The sequence below is a fragment of the Schistocerca cancellata genome, chromosome 12, assembly GCF_023864275.1.
Source record: "Schistocerca cancellata isolate TAMUIC-IGC-003103 chromosome 12, iqSchCanc2.1, whole genome shotgun sequence".
NCBI classification, from domain to species: domain Eukaryota; kingdom Metazoa; phylum Arthropoda; class Insecta; order Orthoptera; family Acrididae; genus Schistocerca; species Schistocerca cancellata.
In genome coordinates this window covers 34,061,101-34,085,234 of record NC_064637.1, presented here as the reverse complement: position 1 = coordinate 34,085,234, position 24,134 = coordinate 34,061,101, and the positions used below count along the sequence as shown (strand labels likewise).

The window sequence follows — 24,134 nt, the reverse complement described above, 5'->3', positions numbered from 1 at the left end:
GACTTTTCAGAAAGATGTGCGCTACAAGATGAACATATTTTGAAAATTCGATTTTTTTTAGTATTGACCCGGTTCGCAAATGTCGTAGATCCGGGGCTGATGCGCAGAGCAATCTGAGCTATAGTGGGTAGTCTCCACGTGACCCGTGTTTACGTTCAGTGATTTTGCTGTTTCCCCTTCGTTTACTCTCACGTCAAATGAAAACAAAACGGATATCCGTGGCCGGGAGTTATCAAGTGAATTAAAACACATTCACATAATTACTAAAGGCCGAAATATGTCATTAGTTTCAGAGTTTATTTTATTTCCACCTTTCTGACAGTCAAGCATTAATCGCCTTGCGGAACAATGAAGATATTTTTGTCTGTTTGCTAAAGAAATTTGACTTTTGCTAATCTTTTCTGCAGAGGCAGTCAATGTATCTGAAACGAAATGTTTAATTCCACAGTACTGGGTAGTTTCAACTGTTCGCTGCATTTCAAGTGCACGTTTTCATTTTCTAGCACGTATGGCATTATGCCATAATAAAGAACCAAACATGATATAATACAGTACTGGTGCTCCAAGAAAATTTACATCCTGGAAACCACACTTAAAATCTTAATATCAGGTCGGGGTCTACGGTACTTCATTGGGAATCTGGGCATACGAGTGTGCCTTTAAGTATGCACTTTAAATGTGCACATTTTAATATGGTTCACGAAATTCCGATGCTCTTGCAGTATCATCTTTCATACGTACATACGGGCTTCCTACGTCATGATACCTACCCAAGCGCGGTGTCGCCTGTTACCTGAGCTCTCTGGCAACTGCTGAAACGAACCTATTTGTAACAGGTCGCGGGAAAATATTACGATTAGTAGTTTGAAAAGCGTTACTTTCAAAGTAAATATCCTTTTACGTAAGTTGAGCTACGTACAAGAATGGACCGTGAATTTATTAAATCACAAAGCGTTTGACTCTCATTTAAAAATCAGGTGTCTGATGACGAGCCATTTTAGAAACATTTTGAACCCTCGAACCCTGAAGATCAGACATTTATGTCATTATTAAAAATTTTACAGGCACATTTGTATGATATCTCTTAAAGTGTAACACGCGCAAAAAAGATCAACAGTATATGCGAAAGCTTAGCTTCTCTTGCAGCTTGAGACCAATATTTTATGTGAAAGCTTTTCTTTTCTTGTAACAACACTATGTATATTAATTTAAACTATTAACTTTCCCTGTTTGGCTCGCTACTTAACACTGATGTTGCTATTGGCTGACTACATCACGTGTTCTATGCTCTGAATATCCTCTGTCATCGGCTGGCGAGGTCACGTGACATGAGTTACGAACGGCTTACAAAAGCACATCGAATCTCGGTTTCAATGGTTCGGAAAGTAACATGCGGTGTTTGGTGGATTTTCTAATGTATGTTTTCGTAATACGAAAATACGCAGCGTACATGTTGCTGCACATCAAAGATATTTCCAAAACGTGTCTTTTTCTCTGAGTTTCGTTTTCTAAAATGCCGGGAAATTGTACACCCGTGTACAAAACCATAACCAATCAAAGGAGTGATAGGGGAAAATATACTGTCGTCCGGGAGAAAGTGTGTTTTTATCCGGGAAATCCGGAAAAAATCCGGGAATTTTTTTTCCTTGTCCACGTAGACACCCTGTAACAGTAGGTCCAAGATGTTATCTCCACGAGTCGGTTCTCTGTTTAATTGCTCGAGGTAATTTCCGGATAGTGCACTCAGTATAATGTCGCTCGATGCTCTGTCCCTACCACCCATCCTAAACATCTGAGTGTCCCAGTCTATATCTGTTAAATTGAAATCTCCACCTAAGACTATAACATGCTGAGAAAATTTATGTGAAATGTGTTCCAAATTTTCTCTCAGTTTTTCTGCCACTAATGCTGCTGAGTCAGGAGGTTGGTAAAAGGAGCCAATTATTAACCTAGCTCGGTTGTTGAGTGTAACGTCCACCCATAATTATTCACAGGAACTATCCACTTCTACTTCACTACAGGATAAACTACTACTAACAGCGACAAACACGCCACCACCAGTTGCATGCAATCTATCCTTTCTAAACACCGTCTGTGCCTTTGTAAAAATTTCGGCAGAATTTATCTCTGGCTTCAGCCAGCTTTCTGTACCTATAACGATTTCAGCTTCGGTGCTTTCTATCAGCGCTTGAAGTTCCGATACTTTACCAATGCAGCTTCGACAGTTTACAATTACAATACCGATTGGTGCTTGGTCCCCGCATGTCTTGACTTTGCCCCGCACCCTTTGAGGCTGTTGCCCTTTCTGTACTTGCCCGATGCCATATAACCTAAAAAACCACCCAGTCCACGCCACACAACCCCTGCTACCCATGTAGCTGTTTGCTGCGTGTTGTGGACTCCTGACTTATCCAGCGGAACCCGAAACCCCACCACCCTATGGCGCAAGTCGAGGAATCTGCAGCCTGCACAGTCGCAGAACCGTCTCAGCCTCTGATTCAGACCCTCCACTCGGCTCTGTCCCAAAGGTCTGCAGTCAGTCCTGTCGACGATGGTGAGCTCTGCTTTCATCCCGCTCGCGAGCCTGGCAGTCTTCACCAAATCAGGTAGCTGCCGGAAGTCAGAGAGGATTTCCTCCGATCCATAGCGACACACATCATTGGTGCTGACATGAGCGACCACCGGTAGATGGGTGCACCCTGTACCCTTCATGGCATCCGGAAGGACCCTTTCCACATCTGAAATGACTCCCCCCGGTATGCACACGGAGTGCACATTGGTTTTCTTCCCCTATCTTGCTGCCATATCCCTAAGGGGCCCCATTACGTGCCTGACGTTGGAGCTCCCAACTACCAGTAAGCCCACCCTCTGCGACCGCCCGGATCTTGCAGACTGAGGGGCAACCTCTGGAACAGGACAAGCAGCCGTGTCCGGCCGAAGATCAGTATCAGCCTGAGACTGAGCCTGAAACCGGTTCGTGAGACAAACTGGAGAGGCCTTCCGATCAGCCCTCCGGAATGTCTTTCGCCCCCTGCCACACCTCGAGACGACCTCCCACTCTACCACAGGTGAGGGATCAGCCTCAATGTGGGCAGTATCCCAGGCAGCCACAGTCGTGGTCCGATCGGGGGATGCGTGGGACGAGCTGGCCGTCCCCAACAAACCCCCATCCGGACCCCTACAGTGATGCCCATTGGCAACAGCCTCAAGCTGTGTGACCGAAGCCAACACTGCCTGAAGCTGGGAGCGAAGGGAGTTCAAGAAGTAAGAGGTGATTCAAGATCGAAAAATGTGGTTTGAGCTGTTAATCTGGATGTATCATACACCTATCATTTTTATTTACTAATGTAATTTGTCGAATCATTTGCTGGATCTCGAAAGGCCCAATTCAAACAGAAATGGTACGGCGTGGACGTGGCGCTGTTTCATTCCACCTCTACGTTAACAAATGGAACAATTCACACGGAGATGTCATGGCGGAGAAGCATTACTTTGTGGCGTGTGCCACATTCATTTGTTGCCACAGTGGTGCACCGCAGAAATGCGTGGTGGGGATGTCCAAGTGACACACTGCTGTTTTCATTAATTTGGAGTCATGCAATATGCCAAAAAAATTATTTTATGTAGATGAAGTAAATGTACATCCACCTCTGTAGACAGTTTCTCAGTGAACCTTTTACTTTTCGCATAAAAAACTGCAAACCGCTCTTTTTGGGATTCGCATGTGTTCTCCGCTATGCCATTTTTCTCATTTGATTTTGAGGGAACAATTCAGTAAAAAAATTTTTTTTGACATACTGTAGTCTAGTGACACAGCTTGATGGTGAACTGGTTATTTTCATTGTTGCCCATAGTTGTTGTGATACTTTCCAAATAAATAAACCTCAGGGCATATTTTGAAAAGTCTGCAGTGAAGAATGCTGGCCAGTTTACATTTGGTGAATTTCAGGTCATAGGTTGCTGTGTACAGAATATAGCTTAGGTTGCTGTGCACATAATATAGCTGATATATCAAAATTGTTTTTAATGGTGTAAGGAGAGTGGTACCTTTTTCCAGTCCTGAGTAAATAATTGGTACATTTTGATTTTTGGCTGCAGTTAGCTGCAACACACTGGACCGATTTGTGGGAAGTCAGTTACAATCATATTTTAAGTTAATATTGCATTAAAAGTTACACTGATGAAAAAACTCACAACACCAAAAAATGATTGAGGTAGAGTAATGAAATTTCAGAAATCCATTTGCCTAGATGACAAGTGATTAACATTGCAAGATCTCAGGTTAATGTGAAATGCTGGTACATCAATAACCAGTGTAACTGCTAGAATATTGAATTCAGACATGCAAATGTGCATGCATTGTTTTGTACAAGTGCCAGATGTCAGTTTCTCTGTCTGAATTAGTCAGTCAATACAGGGACCGTTAATGCCGGTTGTGGACGATGCCGGATTTGTCAGCTTACGACGCCTCACGCATGCTCGAATGGAGATATGCCAATCAAACAGGTAGAGATAACGTGTTGACACTTTGTAGATACTGGGTAGCAACGACGGTATGTGGGCGAGTGTTGACCTGTCGGAAAACAGCCCCTGTAATGCTGTTCACAAATGGCAGCAGAAAAGGTCGAATCACGAGACTGACGTACAGATTTGCAGTCAGGGTGCGTGGGATAACCACGAGAGCACTCCTGCTGTCACGTGAAATTGCACCCCAGACCAGAACTTCAGGTGTAGGTACGGCACGTGTAGCATGCAGGCAGGTGGGTTGAAGGAACTCAGATAGCCACCTCCTAGGCAACACGTGGGCACCAAGGCAGTTCCATATTTCGTCAGAAAACACAGCAGGCTCCCAGCGTGCCCTCTGACGAGCTCTTGCCAGACACCACCGATGTCGCAAAAGGCGGTGGCTCTGGTAAGTGGAATGCGTGCTACAGGGTGTCTGGCTCGGAGCTGTGCTTGAAGTTAAACAATTTGTTACGGTTTTTGTACCACTGTGGTGCCAACTGCTGCTGAAACTGCTGTTGCAGATGCAGTGTTACGTGCCAGAGCCGTACGCCAAACGAGGTGGTCTTCCCTCTCGGTAGTGCCGTGAGGGCGTCTGGAGCTCGGTTTTCTCGTGGCGATACATTCTCGTGACCACCACTGCTAGTACTCGGGTACACTGGCTACATTCCTGCCGAGTCTTCCTGCACTATCGCGAAGGAACATCCGGTTTCTCGTAGCCCTATTACGCAACCTCGTTCAAACTCGGTGAGGTGTTAATAATTGTCTTTGTCACCTCAGAGGCATTCTTGACTAACACGAACTCACCACATCCAATAAATAATGCTCACAGTATTTAAAGCAAACCTGATTCACATCCTCATAGACGCGCTGCTGTCACCACTCTTCTTGCGACTGTCGCAAAATTTGAATAGACATCATCTTTCAGATGTAGAAACGCACCTACCCATTTTCATTTGTCACACAACTCCTCCTTGGATTTGCAATTTTTTTTCCATCGATGTGTTGTCATTTTAAAACTAGAAGTAGACAGTCGCAGAGTCAGCATCAGACTTAGCTATATACTGTATACGTAAATTTTTTTTGCCTAAGCTAACAGTTTGTCACAAAATATTCAGTAACTAATTTTGTTCACATATTGTCAGACAAATGGCATGTGTTCCAGGGAACAGTGAATGAGAAACAGGAGTTCACTATTGATATATCAGTAACTGAAGTGTTCTGTTAGGGATATTTTATGCTTATCTGTTTGAGGTTTTTCAATGCAGGCAGAATACATGAAAGAAAATGTCTGTTTGCATGTTTTTGTAATGTAATTACTTATGTTATTGTTGAAAAATAGCATTATTTTTTTATTTTTATGGACAATGTTGAATCTGTGCAGTTACAACATTGCGGTGCTGAAACAGTGGTTTTTCTGTGTTACTTATTGCAGAAACAGAAACCTTATTTTGAGAAAGTACAACAACACGGGTAGAAATACAATGTGTACTGAAATACAAATTGGCCCAAGCAGCAGCTGCAGCAAAAGATGTGGAAAACTTAAACTTCCTGTTGCAATCACACTAAACATGTACCGACAGCATTACATTTCTTGTCCTCAATAAATGCATTTTGCCAGACAGATATGCAAATCCACTTGTCACTTGGTTCAGGCTCATATACTGTCACATGTCAAGTAAGGTTTTCTTCTTGGCACTTTTTATTGGCTAATTTTATCATGCAATGCTTTGACAAATGTGCTGAATGTTAGGAGTTCTCCATCCCCTCAGTGTAGTAGGCTTGTCAGATGACGCATTTAGCCAGACATACTCTGTTACTTTGAAAGAGCCTATATGCAATCTTTATTCTAGTGAACTGAGATCACTGAAATCCTCTTTTTCCATCTTGCACAGAAGGATCCGTTGCCCTTGGTGTTGACAATGACTGGATTCCTCTTTTCTGGGTGAAAGGATATTTTGTGCCTCTCTGTAAGGGCAAAATCTCTCTCATATGGTAGGAAACTATGCCCTATAATGAGAAATTTCTGGTCTACAATAGTGTAATATTTATGGATGATCAGATTTTGGAAAAATGTCGTAATATTTGTAGCATCTCTGACAAAATCGGCAATATTTAGGCTTACGTTCAAATGAAAACTATGAAAAACAGGAGTTACGGTCAAAATGTTCCTGTTTCATTGCTTTTCTCTGAACACTTCCCTTCACTTCGTTTAACGCAATAGAAAAACCCCTTTGAGACATTCTTTAAAAATGTTGTAAAAGTTCGGGATACATGTTCAGTTCTTTCATTACGTTGAATGTGCCGTATTTCTTCCCTTTTTTTCAACTTTAATGGATATATCTAATATCTTCTTCATTGCTCGGTATTTACAAGTAACAAAAGACCCAGTGCATCAATGTCTCCATCTGATGAAGACAAAATATTCTGATCCATCCACAGCACAACTGTCCCAGTCTCTCTGATAGCGCCACTTCAGTGTCAACTGCTGACATCCTGCTCGTGCCACGTCCCAGCCTTGCCACCGATGGCATCTGTGATACATCGTGTACATAGATACCTTTCCGGCTCAGCTTTGACGTAGCCATTTCCAGTAAAGCAGAGAACAGTTTTGCGGAGATGGGGTCACATTGTTTGACACTCCTCGTGATGCAGAATTCTCGAGTTGATTCGGTGATATTAACATAAGCTGAAGAAGTTTCGTAGATATTGCTGAGCACTTCAATGTACGCTGCTCCCACTCCTTGCTCACTCAAAGCTCGGAGGAGAGCTATACGGCTAACACTGTCAACGCCATATCAAATTCGACAAAGGCAATGCAGAGAGGCAGCTGGTATTCATTTGCTCTGCTTATCACTTCACTAACCGTCAGAATGTGGTTAATAGTGCTAAAATTGCTTCAGAATTCTGGTTGTTCTATAGGTTGAGCTGAGTCTAGGGTGGAACTAATTCGTTTTAACAGGATCTTTGTGAAAATTTTGTACAAAATTGAGAGCAGGCTGATAGGACGATAGTTTTTGATATTGTGAATACTTCCTTTCTTGTGTACCAATGTAATCTTTGCCTTGTTTCATGATATTGTGATTGAAGCATAGTGCAGGCAGGATTAAATAATTTTACCAAGTGATTTATTGTTACCTCTCCTGTCAGTATCAGGATGTCAACACTGAGCTTATCACCATCCAGCACTGTCCCCTTCTTCATGCTATCTAAAACACACTTGGCTTTCGATGGGAGTATACCTGGAACACTAGGTATGTAATTTAATTTAGATACACTCAAATTTTCCCTCAGTTTGCTGTACAAATCGTTATAAAAGTCTCCGAGGAACTTCAAAACCACCACCTTTTCAGTGATTCAACTGTCATTTCCGTCAAGTGCGATAATCTGCTTTTTACCGATTGTGAGCTTGTGTTTGTCTGACTTTAAACTTGACTTGTTCTCTAAGCTTGCTCGTAAGGTGTCTTCACTGAATTTCTGCAGTTTTCATTTCTCTTCGCACTGCCTTGCGTAGTTCGGAATACGGTACGGAGTCACGATTGATTTGGATTTTCATTTATCTCCTCTGTTGTAAAAGGTTTTCAGTTTTAGTACTGAATTTCTTTGGTTGTTTATTCTTTTGGTATAGGCCGCCAACTTCTCGTGCACTTGAAACAATCATTTCCGCCAAATCTTCATCTTTAGTTACGTGGAACTTGCTTTGGAGGACTTCTTAGAGTTTCGACGAATGTTCTTCCAGGTTTTTGAGGTTGATTACACTTCTCTTCCCTTTCATCTCTTACACTGAGTTCGACTCTTGCTCTCACCTGACAATGATCACTACCAGTGTTAAACTGATTTAGCAGCGATACATCTTTCACAGTCTGCGGAATGTGTTACGGAATGAAGTCTATCTCAATTTTAACACTGAAATTTGGGCTCCTCCAAGTCTACTTTCGGTCAGGGTGCTTCTTAAAGAATGTATTCATTATGGACACATTGGTGTACTCAGCAAACTGGTCTAATCTCTCACCTCTGTCGTTACGGTTCTCAATCCCATGGTTGCCCACCACTCTGTCACCTTATTTCTTGGTGCAAATTTTTGCATTAAAATTGCCAATAACCAACTGGAAATGACAATTGCTACCTTTTTTACAGGTGCTATCTGGGATTTCATAAAAAGATTCCATTTCTTTGTCAGGGTGGTTTGAGGTGCCGAGCATACACCTGAACAATCTGTATTTTATACCTATTCGACACCTTAAGGACCATTCGAGCTATCCTACTGGAAGTTCCTTCTAAAACAGATACTCTATCAGCAATATTCTTGTTAATTAAGAACCCAACTGCACCGAGTTTTCCTTCCGGGTTGCCACGAAAGTAGAACGAGTCACCAGAGAGCAAACGGAGACAGTCTTCCCCTTTTCAGCATACTTCGCTTAAACTGACTATACTCCAGTTGATTTTTGTAAGCTCTTTCTCGGCCTCTTCTAGCTTCTCATTGCCTATGAGAGAGCAACAGTTATATGTACAGACTTGAAAAATTTGCGTCTTCCTCTCAGCACATCTTTGTGTTCGGGACATCAAAGTTGCTCCCCCCTGTAGATCTGACTGAGGCCCCTCAGTCATTGCATATACACTGTGCAAATTCAAAAAGTACCTTTCACATACCCCTCAATGATCGCAGTTCACACACTGCATTGCAGTAGGTGAGCATATGCAAGTGATATTTGGTATGTTGCTGTTGTATGTTAACTGGTGCCTCCGAAGTGTTTGCGAGACTCTCTCTGTAGTGGCTGTGGTTCTATATTCTGTTAACTGCAATGTTAGGCATGCAGTAAGATTTTTAAGAGCAATCAACATTTTACCTGCTATATCCAAAGCTGTGGAATACAAGACAAATGTCTGTCCAGTTTCTGTAAACAAAGTGCAAACACTGCACCAATTAAAGTAACTGATAACCTGAAATAAGCCACAATATTGACGTTACTAGACTTTAATAAAGCATTTGATTCCATCAGCTTTGAGGAAGATCCAGTGTTTTCATAATCGTTAAGTATAATTGTTCTGCAAAAAGAAGGGGAGGGACAATGCTGTAGGAAATGTTTCAAAATAGTCGGTTGGACAGTAAGTGATTAAGCATTCTTTTTTTCAGTTAGCAGATCTTTATTATCTGTTGGAAATAATGAAAAATAACCTTGTGTACACCATAAATCTGTGTAGAGTTCAAACCTGGCTTCACAGACTTTTGGGTGACAGCAAGAAAAGAAATGCCCTTGTCACAAATTCAGTAATGCGTATTACTGCAGATGTAATACACATATATATTTATAATTTTTAATAGTGCTGAAGCAAGTAATATTTCATTTTTCACAAAAATAAATTAAATGTTTTCAACAAAGAGGAAAAGTAAGTAAATCAATAATAATACTGAACACTCGAATATAATTTTCACACTACATGTTGTTTATGACAAAATAACGCATAATAAATTATTTTATGAAACTAATTTGTTTATATCTTACACTCAGCACCAGACCATACTTTAACACAATTTTCTTTAGTTAGACATCACATTAGTGAGTATATATACACGTACACAGCGGTCTTATGAGGACAGTAATGTTCATTATTCGAATGAAAGTGAAAATTATACACTTTTCTGATATCTCAAATAGGTTACACATAATTTATAATTTACTATTATAGACTATGACATACACAGCCAGATACTTTGATTTCTTAAATTGCTCTTTAAGGTTCCGTATCACATACCAGTTCTGCTGTAAAATCTGCACAGCATTTTACAACCATCAACCAGCTGTCCACCTGAACAAATGGCCACTGCCAAACTGTAACTCGGAGCAGTCAACCACCCTGTTGCGAGTCATACTACTGAGCACCAGTCGATCGAATTCGGTCGCTACTTCGCGACCCTCGCCATCTGGACCCTTCCCCCTTACACCCAGCTTCTCCGACTGATGTCAGTCTCCTTGCAACACGTTCTTCAATCCCGTAACCCTTCCACTAGCCCCCTGCCCCTTCACTCTCACCTACCTCTTCCTCCCTGTGACTGTGCGCTACACACAACTCCCCCTGCCTGCAGCCAGTTAAGACTGTTGCCACATTCCTATCCTGTGCACCTGCTGTATCTCCCTCTAGCTATCACCCACCCCCACATCCTTTCTCCCCTCAACCCTGTCGAGCTTTGGTGTGCACGATAAGCTGTGCTTGTGTACAAGTATTTGGCAGCTCTGAAGGAAGATTTGTCCAAAAGCTAGCAATGTTTTCAGTCTTTATGTTCATATAGGCATTTCAACTATATCTTTGCTCCTCTCACTATTTATATTCAACAAAGTACTTTCAACTACCATACCCATATTGGAAACATTGTAGAAAAGATAACTGGGGTCTCCCAGTTTCTCAAATGAAAAGACCACAATGTAGCTTGCACAGCTTAAGGAAAGCAAAACATCTATAATTTTACAAAAGTCTCACGTTAGTTTAAAAAAGTGAATGACAAACTGTCTCTTCATTCACAGGAGTTTGAGGAACCTGTTGCTCACCAATGAGAAAACGTTTGCTCTGTACACTCACGATCAAAGTTTTCTACTGCAGCCAACCCGGCTGCCATGCAAAAGGAAACATTCAAAAAATCCAACAGATCATTAGATCCCTTCTCCCAACCACATTTCTGGCTGTGTGTAGCATTCCCTTATTACCATAATACTACAGACTACAGACAAATGGTCAGAGCATTCTGATCACATTACTCTACATTTCCCGTGTTCCACTACCAATATAAATTCCCAGCTATTAAGTATGTAAACACTACTGTGTAGATGCTGAGAAACAGTCCTCATCGCTACATATAAAAGCCTAAAATGCTTTTACAAGAACTGGTACGAACTACAAGGAGTACAGACAAAATGCAATACAAGTGACAGTATCTCAAAAGTAAAGATAAAAACAATCCCTCTTTCAAAATTTCTATAAAAGATAATTTTTTCATATTGAAAAATAGTGCATAAAAATCTGTTCAGGGATCACATCGGAACACACATCAATTCCATGTAACAACGTTGTTGTCGTCATTTGAAAAACAATTCCTTTTGTGCTTAAGTAATGCTCGACTGTGCCACTGTGTTAGGCTATCATCTATACGCAGTGCAAAAGTGTGACAGTTCGAATTTAATGATGATGCCCAAGGGGAATCTAAGTTAATCTAGCTTACATTTTATCAGAAACGAATTCTTATTTTATAAGAGGTACAAGCAGACATTTAGGTTACACAAATTTTAGTTTATATTTGAGACAATATCCAAATATGAAATATGGATCAACTGAATTCTGTACATACCCTCTGTGTAAAACTATATGTTCCTCATTAAAGCTGTTTTTTAGACTGCACAAAAATAGAAAAATATTACTTGCATGTGATATAGTGGAATTCCCGAACATAAACTTGCTTTCAGCAAGGTTCACCTGTTGAAGCATTCAGTTGATCCAACAGTCATAACAGTATTTTACAAGCTACAAAGAAATATGGAAGGTATTTTTACAGATATGCAAGACATCCCATCAAATTATGACAGTACATTTGTCCATAGCTGCATGTCACCAACACCCATTGTTTTAAATACTTGCTGATGCTTTTGTGGGAACTCTGCGAATACCAGTGTCTCTTTGGAAAAAAGAATGTCAATAACAATAAGAATATTAAGTAGCCATGTAAACGCATTGTCTGATATCCAATAAAGGATTGTGAGGGAGAATGTAAATAGCCACAAATGCTTACCATTTCTGTTACCAGATGAGAGCAGTTGCGCCCCTCTTCATATAAACATGGTAAATGTATCTGTCATTGATACTGGTGTACCTAAAAAAAACCTTGAACAGACCAGCAACTGTTATTCTGTTACATTGCTTTATTTCTCCAATATATTGCATTGTGATGCAGGAGAAAAACAATTGAACAGGCTGGGAACTCATCAGTTCCAGTGTACACAAATTGTGTTGTACGATAAGATGTGGAAGTTCACACTGATCCATGGAAGATGACATTTATATTCACTGCTATGTTATTAAATTCTGAAATAAAACTGTATAGAACACTAAATAGTGGCAATGGTTCCACCAACAGAGGAAGAACATGTATGCTGTCATAAAAATTGAAATGCTGCACTTCACATGTGGTAATGTTTTCATTATTTTCTATGCTACAGCACAGTAAAATTGATTACAGTGCTTCAATACTTTTGACAGCAAAACATGTCTGATAAAAGGGGGAAAAATTCTGATAGTGTAAAATGCAAGACATTTATTTTGCATAAAAAGTGAAAAATTTCAACAGAGTATGTAGCAAAATAGTCACTCAAAACATTAAAAATTGGTTCTGAGCTGGCTAAGCGGATGAAGAAAGGTGGAAAAAGAATGTTTCAACTGTGAGTTCTGTGTGATGAGAAGAGTAGGAGAAGATGGGTGGTAGCAATACACTGAAGGTAAGTTTTATTGAAAATGGTTAGGCAGTATGAAACTATTTATCCAGTATGGAGCACTGAATGATTTGAGGCTGGAAAAAAAAAGAAAGCAAGGATCAGTAAGACACTTTCTGAGTTACCAAAACCAATGGAAGAAACTGGAAATCTGCCATCATATTTCCAGAAAGATGCTGCCATCACACTACCAAAGTAGAATCAATGCATTATTTTCATTTACAAAAGAAGCCTGCATTGGTTGTTAATGCAGAACATGTCATTACAATTCTTTAATGGGCTCTACTATGTGAGAATGAATTAACTTGAAAACTAGTGGGTGATGAGTCAAGCATCTAACTTTCACACACTGCTGTTTAGAATAATATATGGAAGAGCAGATGTACTGAAGGAAGATTAAGCAGGTAAACATTGCAGAGAGCCAAATCTGGTCTTGCACTTATTAATGAAAGGAAGACTGATAAAAATCAGGCCATACTCATTGCATTTATGGACCTAGACAGAATGTTCAAATATGTAAGGTAGAAAAAATCATTTGAAACCCTGAGATGAATACAGAGAGAAGTAATTTACAATCTTTCCAAAAACAAAGTAGGAGTCATAAAATATGAGTGAGAAAGACGATGTGAGGCAGGTCTGTAGCTCTTCGTCACTGGCAAATTTAACACACATGCTGTGGTGGGGTGGGGGGGTTGATCGAGACTTTTGTAAAAACAGTGAACACACACGAGGATCTGCTACCAATGTCAAGATTCATAAACAGTGTCACTCTTCAGGTTGACAGTGAGAAAGATTATTCAGTGGAACTACCAGAAACTTTATGAAGAACAATTGGCAAATAGGAACCGGGTAAACATCAACATTGTGATTAGCACAGTTGCAGAAGTTGTACCTTCTCTTACCTATGAAAGACAATAAAGGATGGCCCAATCAAGGAAGGTAGCAAGTGATATAGTGCACTTCAACCAAAAAACTTTACTGATGTCAAATCTGATATGGAAACGAGGAAATAGTGCTCAAATGTGTCCATCTGGAGCACAAATTGTATGGATTGGAACAAAGGTTGTGTGAAAATCGTAACCGGAACCATTTAAAATGTACTGATACAGAAGGGTGTTAAAAATAAAGTGAACAGGTAGTCCATAGAATGAAAGGCATAGAACATGCAAAGAAAGATGCCTACGGAACCCATTACTAGAAGGAACTACTTATATCTACTACAGTACATATGCATGAAGGAGCAATAGAGCAGATAAATTGTAAGAGTGGGCAGCGATTAGAAAATGTGCAACTGGTAGCAGAGGGAATCAGCTGTAGTAGATAGATGGAAAAAAATGATATACTAGAAGAGAGGCCAGAACTGAATCAGATAAAAGGTGGTGATATAAGAAATTGCAACACACCAGTAGACAGTGACGAAAAAACACAACAGGAAGATGATGGTTAGGATGTGATATGTACCCTATAGAGATGTAAAATAATCACTAGCTGACAATTTACCTCCCCATCTCCTCCGCAGTGGCAGAAGATACATGAAAGTTCTGGAGATGTCATCTAGGCACCTCCGATACATAAAACTATTTATTACTTGCAAATGAAACTGATCAGTATTTATATGTATATAATCCAAAAGCTTCTCACACCTAAAAATATGACTACCATGACATGCAGCTATTTCCATAACAAACGCCTTCTAATACACATTTTACAGGTAACATGTTGTGTACATTTGAACAACTTGACAAAAAAAAAATGATTTCAAAAGATTAAGAAACAAACAGGAAAATAATGGTCACTCAAATTAATAGCAAAATATATACATTTTTATTTTCTCTCTCAATTTTTGAGTGCAGTCAAATCATGAATATTAGTTAATTTCTTCTTTTATGAAAGTGACACATTTGGCATTCATAATAATGACATCTTTTCCATTAAAAAAAAAAATATAAATTCTAATATACATCATGCAGCTCAATTACAAAAATGTATGTATATTGCAAAAATTTATTGATGCTGTAGTCATACAGCTCATATCATTTTTAAGACTGTCATTTAGCTATGCAGTGCTTGATTTGTAAAAACAGAGGTTCTGGTACTGTGGGAGTGTTTCTTTTGTTATAATTTAGGTGTCTTGAAACATTATTTTAATGCTTTTTGGCCAGAGGTACCAGTATGGCATACTGTCAAATCAAGCACTAGATATTTGTCTCCAAATATTTAGCACTTAATTGTAATATACAAAAAAGACTATGTTTATCACTCGTATTGATCATTTAAAAACCATGTGCCGGCTTCACAATACCTTTTTAAAGCCATGCAAAAAAAGTGATTAAACTAGACCATATGTAAATCTTGGATGGCTGTTTTGGACGGAATAGACTGACACGCACAAACAGGAGAGGTATAACAGCCTGCCTCCTTTTCAGGAAAGACATAAATACTTTACAGAAGAAGAATAAGGAGAAATCAAATTGTCTGTGATGAAGCAGAAGCCAAAGAATAAATAAAGGAATGAAAAACAGATCCCTGACATGCAGCCTCAGTAAGTCATATAAAAAATTTGGTATTCAACTTGATGGCTTCCACTGCTACAAGTAATTTTTCAGAAAGAGCCTGTCAGAGCAAGAGTGGCAGTAGCAAGCATTTTTACAAGAATCTTGTTTAATTCACTGTTGGCAGAAGTTCACTATTCATGGGGGTATTAATGAGCTCCCTGACACTTCTCTGTGCGTTCTAGCACCAGACTTTCGTATTTATCCACAACATAACCAGATTCACAAACTGTGTGCATTGCAGTGATCTAAATGATGCTGCTATATGTGTTATACAAGAAAGGTTGATCAGATAAATACAGCATATCAGCATCTCCATTATGACACTTCCCTACCCAGCACTGTGGGATTACCACATTCTTCCTTAAAAAAAAAAAAAAAAAAAAAAAAAAAAAAAAAAACCACCACACAGTAAACATGAAGAAAACAAATTATTTGTTTCATAAATAAACACCATATACAAAATAGCCCTCTCTATACCATGTTACTATATTTCAGTGCAATGATAAAATATTAAGTGCTATAACCAACAAAAATAATCAATTTTTTTTTACAAAATAAAGTAACTGGATAGATAAAAGATCTACTCACCAAGTGGCAGCAGGAGAACACACACATAAAAAAAAAGATTTTGTTATTATTATTGAAGGAAAATTCCTTCATCCCTCTTCGTTATCCCTCAACCCTTCTGCCAGAAGGAGGCACCACTGACCACTGACTCCGGAACCCCCCCGCCCCCGGCGCTCGCTCGCTCTCTCTCTCTCTCTCTCTCTCTCTCTCTCTCGCTCGCTCGCTCTCTCTCTCTCTCTCTCTCTCTCTCTCTCTCTGTGTGTGTGTGTGTTTTTGTTTTCCTGCTGCAAGCAAATGTGAATATATCTTTTTGTCTATCCAATTACTTTATCCGAAAACACAATACCTTCATCCACTTGATTGGAATAATTTCTGATGGCACAAACACACCAAAAGCAAAACCCTGAGAAAGTAATAAAATGTCAGTAGAACAGGCATTACTGTGATGGAGTACATCACTGTACGTAGACAGTATACTAACAACAAATTACAAACATTAAATTCCCGCTGTAATAACTCATGTACTTGTGTTTTCTGCAAATTATCATCTTTGATGACAGTCTAACCTTGCCCAGTGATGAGTGGGGAAAAACTGTAGCGGAACACAAGTAATATAGTGCCCCTTTTGTTAAAAACCACAGTCGTCTGATCTGACCGTCAGAAAAAACACAAAAAATTTGCAATTTTCATTTAGTGAATCACAAGCACAGTTCTTATGAACAACAGTGACAACTCCATCTAAAAATATCAGTGACTACAGAGAATAATTCTGTTTACAAGTAAAATATCTGTGGCAACCTTACAAACTGACAGAATGTGGAATCAATATATACATTTAACAAAAAGGAAGACCACAGTAAGCTTTGGAACACACTTGTGGAACAGAAATCTGAGAGCAAAAGACACTCCTTGGAAAGAACACAGGTAACATGTACACTGGAAGAGTAAGAGCTAGCACAGCTGTTTCATACATCCGTATTCGAATAGAGAGTCAGTGGATTGTTTTTGTCTCAGAATTCGAATGTTTATGGATATATGTTAGGAATAACCGTCTATATAGTTAGCTGTTGCTTTAAAGTTTTCAAAGTCCAATGGACTGTCCTACCAATGCTGGCAATAACCTTAAAAGTTGAAGACAGGTCATCAGTTCAATACAATTAAACTACTGACAGTATTATTATTATTATTATTATTATTCCTTATATTTTCTTTCAAATACTGTTACTTGTTATTTTGTTAACACAAAGATAGAAAGGTAAAAGTAGGAGTAATATGCTCAATATGGAACAACTGACATGCTAACAACAATAACATGATCAGATAAATAGTAATATGCATTAAATATAAACTATGTTCATTTTAAGCCTTATGCACAAATCACATAGTGCAAAATATACACATAAGTTACACTGGACGGCCTCCATTACAGACACGGTAATACTTGACAACATTGAAAATGATGTTCTCGATAAATGTAACAATTATCACCAAACAAAAACTGCAAATTTATATAAATAACAAGAAGTAGCTATAAGGAAAAATACTGCTGATAGGCTGGAACATAACACGAAATTATTACACAAACTAAAGAACAAAATTAAAAATTTCACACCTGGAAGGGTGACATCTATTTTTATTTTACACATTTACAAAAGAGAATCCGTGGCAAATCAGGAATGACAGATGATTTACAGAATTGGGCACAACAGCAAACAGCTACAGGAATGGCGGCCACTATGCTATACCATACATTTTAGACACTGCATCAGCACGTTTGGTGAGGTATTGGGAGTGCAGCCATATCATCAGTATTTCCCAGATCAACGTTTCAATTAAGAACTTTCTAGTCATTTTAGGCAATTCACATGTATTTCTTCCAGGCAGGCCATTGAAGTGAGTGGCAGGCATCAGGATACCCAATAGTGAAATTTCAGAGCAAAAATTCTTCTTACAGAGAAGGTAAAATAAACCAATCTCCATGCAACATCAAAATGAAAACACGCACATGCTGCCATGGAGTAACATTAGGTTGGCTTTGTAAATGTAATTTTTTTTAATTATGTAAAGTAAAGTAAATGAAAGGCAACCACTCACTTATATCGACTGATTTATGGTACATAACAGAAAACATTATTCACGCAGCTTTCAAGCTCTTGCTCTTTTCCTAACAATGGACCCGGGTTAAATTCCCGGTTAGGTCAGAGATTTTCTCCACTCAGGGACTGGGTGTCCTGTTGTCCTAATCATCCCCATCGACACACAAGTCGCCAAAGTGGCGCCAAATCAAAATACTTGCACCAGGCAAACAGTCTACCCGACGGAAGGCCCTAGTCACACGACATTTACATTAAGTGATGTATGTCGTATTGTGACTGTTTTCTTAGCACAAATTCCCAAAAGATGAGGCACTGCCTGTAACTAGAATGTTATGTTTCATTAAATGACCTACAAAGACACTATACACAGCTACATTACATTTAATTCCCTGAAGAACCAGGTGTACCATTTGTCTCATACTACACACACGGTCCGTTTTGTAGGATGGCTCGATAAATCGGCTGTATTCCTAAAACCTCATCAAACATCATCTCTGCTAGTAAAACTTCAAGAATCACAGTTTCTATGTCCTAAGTAAGGCAACGCAAACATCTGTGGTACGTTGAACACACTGATACCAGACGTCAGCTTTGATCTGTGATGTAAAATTGTTACGGCAAATGTCGAAATAAGAGTGCTAAGTGAGACAGTACAGGACACTGGCAATATTTATTTTGTTTCTGTATTATTTTTGCAACTTTAGGTTACGGTGATAAACTGATCTGTAGCATAACCCGTGGCCTCGGTTAAACTGGAAGGTGACAATTTGATTGCGAGTTGAAAAATCCAACAAACGTGGCATTACAAGACTGACTATAATTCTTGTAACATAAATTTTTCCCATATCGGATTCTGACAAGTGTTGTATGTCCAATTTGCTGACATTGTGGGTCAAAGCAGAAGGATGGTATCAGCAGGTATTATTTTGTAATACTTCCATAAGGAAGTGCATAAAAACATAATTGCACAAAATCTTGTACTAGTCAAGAAAATAAAAGGGTAAAACTACCTACAAAATAGTAAAAAACAAACTAACTAACAAGAAAACTGTTTACTCCACAGTACTGTGCCAAATATGTTCTGCCAGCAACTGACCTCGAAGATTGCTACAAGATTATCAGCCGAAATATTGGAAGAAGAAATATTATCCCAGATAAACTCAACAGTTTGCTCGCTAATTTTTTAAATGGGCATGTAAGCTCCTTAAATAAAATGAGAGAAACATCGGTTGACAATCTATGGAAGAAAAATGAAGAGCTGCCTGGATTAAGTGACGATCTAATTTCCTTAGCGAATAAGCATACTTCCACCTTTCAGACCTGGAGCAAAAGGCTTCTGAGGAGACATGTGGAGTTCAACAAAATACACAAAATCTGCTCCAAGATGCAAGAAGTGTAGCAAACCCAGAACTAAATGCAGCACACACTTTAGCATCAGAATCTGCAGTGTGGGGTCAGGCAAACCCCGACCCAGAGCCACACTACAGCTGCTCACAAACGATGAAGCCGCCCACGACGAGCAGAACGAGGCCCGTCATTTCGCGGCGCAGCTGGCTGCCGAAACTGGCCGACGCGCGGTGCTTGCTGCGCGCCAGTTCCACTAACGGTAGCACCAGGTGCAACACGTCCGGCACCATGAGACCCAAGTCACGGACCACCTGCAGAACATCAGATACAGTACAAATTCGGCATTAATCTTCCAGTCCACAGTGGGCTTAACTAAATTTTCATAGCTGCAATATTTTTGTGTTCGAACATTCCCTACAATTTTGTAAGGGTGCATCGGCCAGTTCGGTAACGGTTACACGACACAATTGCGGTGACTCGGAGAATTTGAGAGTTCCTTGTACAGTTTTTGTGACGAGCAGTTTCGATCAGATCATTAATACCTTTTGAAAGGCAAGCTGTCACATATTTCATACACCAGTGTGGTCCTGTCAATCTACCTCAGTTTTGTGACTGCAAAACAATTATTTGGTCTCGTGCATTATTTTGTAAAGCTACGATATCCGTCAGATTATAATTTTTTTCATAATTTTTGTTCAAAACTTGTAAATTGAATCAGATGATTTATTTGCACCATTAAATGTTCAATTAGAGTTTTTTCAATCACTACACTCAAGTTCCTTCCCCATGAACCACGGACCTTGCCGTTGGTGGGGAGGCTTGCGTGCCTCAGCAATACAGATGGGCGTACCATAGGTGCAACCACAACTGAGGGGTATCTGCTGAGAGGCCAGACAAACGTGTGGTTCCTGAAGAGGGGCAGCAGCCTTTTCAGTAGTTTCAGGGGCAACAGTCTGGATGATTGACTGACCTGGCCTTGCAACATTAATCAAAACGGCCTTGCTGGTACTGCGAACGGCTGAAAGCAAGGGGAAACTACGGCCGTATTTTCCCGAGGGCATGCAGCTTTACTGTATGATTAAATGATGATGGCGTCCTCTTGGGTAAAATATTCCGGAGGTAAAATAGTCCCCCATTCGGATCTTCGGGTGGGGACTACTCAAGGGGACGTCGTTATCAGGAGAAAGAAAACCGGCATTCTACAGATCAGAGTGTGGAACGTCAGATACCTTAACCGGGCAGGTAGATTAGAAAATCTAAAAAGGGAAATGGATAGGTTAAAGTTAGATATAGTGGGAATTAGCGAAGTTTGATGGCAGGAGGAACAAGACTTTTGGTCAGGTGAATACAGGGTTATAAATACAAAATCAAATAGGGGTAATGCAGGAGTAGGATTAATAATGAATAAAAAAAATAGGTTTGTGGGTAAGCTACTACAAACAGCATAGTGAACGCATTATTGTGGCCAAGATAGAGACACGAAGCCCACGCCTACTACAGTAGTAGAAGTTTATATGCCAACTAGCTCTGCAGATGATGAAGAAATTGAAGAAATGTATGATGAGATCAAAGAAATTATTCAGGTAGTGAAGGGAGACGAAAATTTAATAGTCATGGGTGACTGGAATTCGAGAGTAGGAAAAGGGAGAGAAGGAAATGTAGTAGATGAATATGGATTGGGGCTAAGAAATGAAAGAGGAAGTCGCCTGGTAGAGTTTTGCACAGAGCATAACTTAATCATAGCTAACACTTGGTTCAAGAATCAGGAAAGAAGGTTCTACACATGGAAGAATCCTGGAGATACTAGAAGGTATCAGATAGATTATATAATGGTAAGACAGAGACCAGGTTTTAAATTGTAAGACATTTCCAGGGGCAGATGTGGACTCCGACCACAATCTATTGGTTATGAACTGTAGATTAAAACTGAAGAAACTGTAAAAAGGTGGGAATTTAAGGAGATGGGACCTGAATAAACTGAAAGAACCAGAGGTTGTACAGAGTTTCAGGGAGAGCATAAGGGAACAATGGACAGGAATGGGGGAAAGAAATACAGTAGAAGAAAAATGGGTAGCTCTGAGGGATGAAGTAGTGAAGGCAGCAGAGGATCAAGTAGGTAAAAAGACGAGGGCTAGTAGAACTCCTTAATAACAGAATAAATATTGAATTTAATTGATGAAAGGAGAAAATATAAACATGCAGTAAATGAAGCAGGCAAAAAGGAATACAAAAGTCTCAAAAATGAGATCGACAGGAAGTGTAAAATGGCTAAGTAGGGATGGCTAGAGGACAAATGTAAGGATGTAGAGGCTTATCTCACTAGGGGTAAAATAGATACTGCTTACAGGAAAATTAAAGAGACCTTTGGAGTAAGCAGAACCACTTGTATGAATATAAAGAGCTCAGATGGAAACCCAGTTCTAAGCAAAGAAGGGAAAGCAGAAAGGTGGAAGGAGTATATAGAGGGTCTATACAAGGGCGACGTACTTAGGGACAATATTATGGAAATGGAAGAGGATGTAGATGAAGATGAAATGGGAGATATGATACTGCGTTGAAAGTTTGACAGAGCACTGAAAGACCTGAGTCGAAACAAGGCCCCCAGAGTAGACAACATTCCATTAGAACTACTGACAGCCTTGGGAGAGCCAGTCCTGACAAAACTCTACCTTCTGGTGAGCAAGATGTATGAGACAGGTGAAATACCCTCAGACTTCAAGAAGAACATAATAATTCCAATCCCAAAGAAAGCAGGTGTTGACAGATGTGAAAATTACCGAACTATCATTTTAATAAGTCACAGCTGCAAAATACTAACGCGAATTCTTTATAGACGAATGGAAAAACTGGTGGAAGCTGACCTCGGGGAAGATCAGTTTGCATTCCGTAGAAATGTTGGAACACGTGAGGCAATACTGACCTTACGACTTATCTTAGAAGAAAGATTAAGGAAAGGCAAACCTACGTTTCTAGCATTTGTAGACTTAGAGAAAGCTTTTGTCAATGTTGACTGGAATACTCTCTTTCAAATTCTAAAGGTGGCAGGGGTAAAATACAGAGAGTGAAAGGCTATTTACAATTTGTACAGAAACCAGATGGCAGTTATAAGAGTCGAGGGGCATGAAAGGGAGGCAGTGGTTGGGAAGGGAGTGAGACAGGGTTGTAGCCTCTCCCCAATGTTATTCAATCTGTATATTGAGCAAGCAGTAAAGGAAACAAAAGAAAAATTCAGAGTAGGTATTAAAATCCATGGAGAAGAAATAAAAACTTTGAGGTTCGCCGATGACATTGTAATTCTATCAGAGACAGCAAAGGACTTGGAAGAGCAGTTGAACGGAATGGACAGTGTCTTGAAAGGAGGATATAAGATGAACATCAACAAAAGCAAAACGAGGATAATGGAATTTGGTCGAATTAAGTCGGGTGATGCTGAGGGAATTAGATTAGGAAATGAGACACTTAAAGTAGTAAAGGAGTTTTGCTATTTGGGGAGCAAAATAACTGATGATGGTCGAAGTAGAGAGGGTATAAAATGTAGACTGGCAATGGCAAGGAAAGCGTTTCTGAAGAAGAGAAATTTGTTAACATCGAGTATAGATTTAAGTGTCAGGAAGTCGTTTCTGAAAGTATTTGTACGGAATGTAGCCATGTATAGAAGTGAAACATGGACGATAAATAGTTTGGACAAGAAGAGAATAGAAGCTTTCGAAATGTGGTGTTACTGAAGAATGCTGAAGATTAGACGGGTAGATCACATAACTAACGATGAAGTATTTTGATCAGAATTGGGGAGAAGAGGAGTATGTGGCACAACTTGACAAAAAGAAGGGACCGGTTAGTAGTACATGTTCTGAGGCATCGAGGGATCACAAATTTAGAATTGGAGGGCAGCGTGGAGGGTAAAAATCATAGAGGGAGACCAAGATATGAATACACTAAACAGATTCAGAAGGATGTGGGTTGCAGTAATTACTGGGAGATGAAGAAGCTTGCACAGGATAGGGTAGCATAGAGAGCTGCATCAAACCAGTCTCAGGACTGAAGACCAGAACAACAACAACACTCAAGTTTGAAACTTGACTGACACACAGAGGAAAGCACCCACATGACAACGTCGGGTGTCAATGTAACTTTGCACACGCACATACCGTCGGTGGCGATGTAGATGACAGAAGATGCCATTCTCTGTGAAAAGTCGAGGCTGCATAAGGGGTGTGAATAGTGTCAAATGTCGAATGATAACTGCAAAGGACACAAAGATGCTGTACACTGATGTGTGTGGTATCAGAACCTGACACAATCTGAAATGGACATCATCTTGGCTCACCATTTGGCTGACCAGTTGAATTGTGCAATATCTAGATTTGTGGGGCATCCGATGATGACAGTGGCCCGAAGTTAAACTGCGTGAGAACACAGTGATAGGAATACTCGGTGCCCTCACTGCCTGTGAACAAATAACAGACTCCCTGCAACATCGGTCAGAGACCAGCAGTAGCCGGACTAGAGACTTACCGTACCACGCGTAGGCTGCCGTTAACATCACAGTGCAAACGACTGCATTTCGAGTGGTGCCGTTACTGGGAATTGTG

The 24,134-nt window shown here is 39.9% G+C and overlaps 1 protein-coding gene across 1 annotated transcript in view; it reads right to left on the bottom strand.

Moving 5' to 3' along the window:
* Nucleotides 1-16,342: 16,342 nt before the first annotated feature.
* LOC126109660 (uncharacterized) overlaps nucleotides 16,343-24,134 on the bottom strand; it is a 49,091-nt gene continuing 41,299 nt past the window's right edge. Inside the window, 1 exon segment of the mRNA XM_049914706.1 lies at nucleotides 16,343-19,853. Coding sequence (XP_049770663.1) covers nucleotides 19,677-19,853 — 177 coding nt within the window. The 3' untranslated portion in view covers nucleotides 16,343-19,676.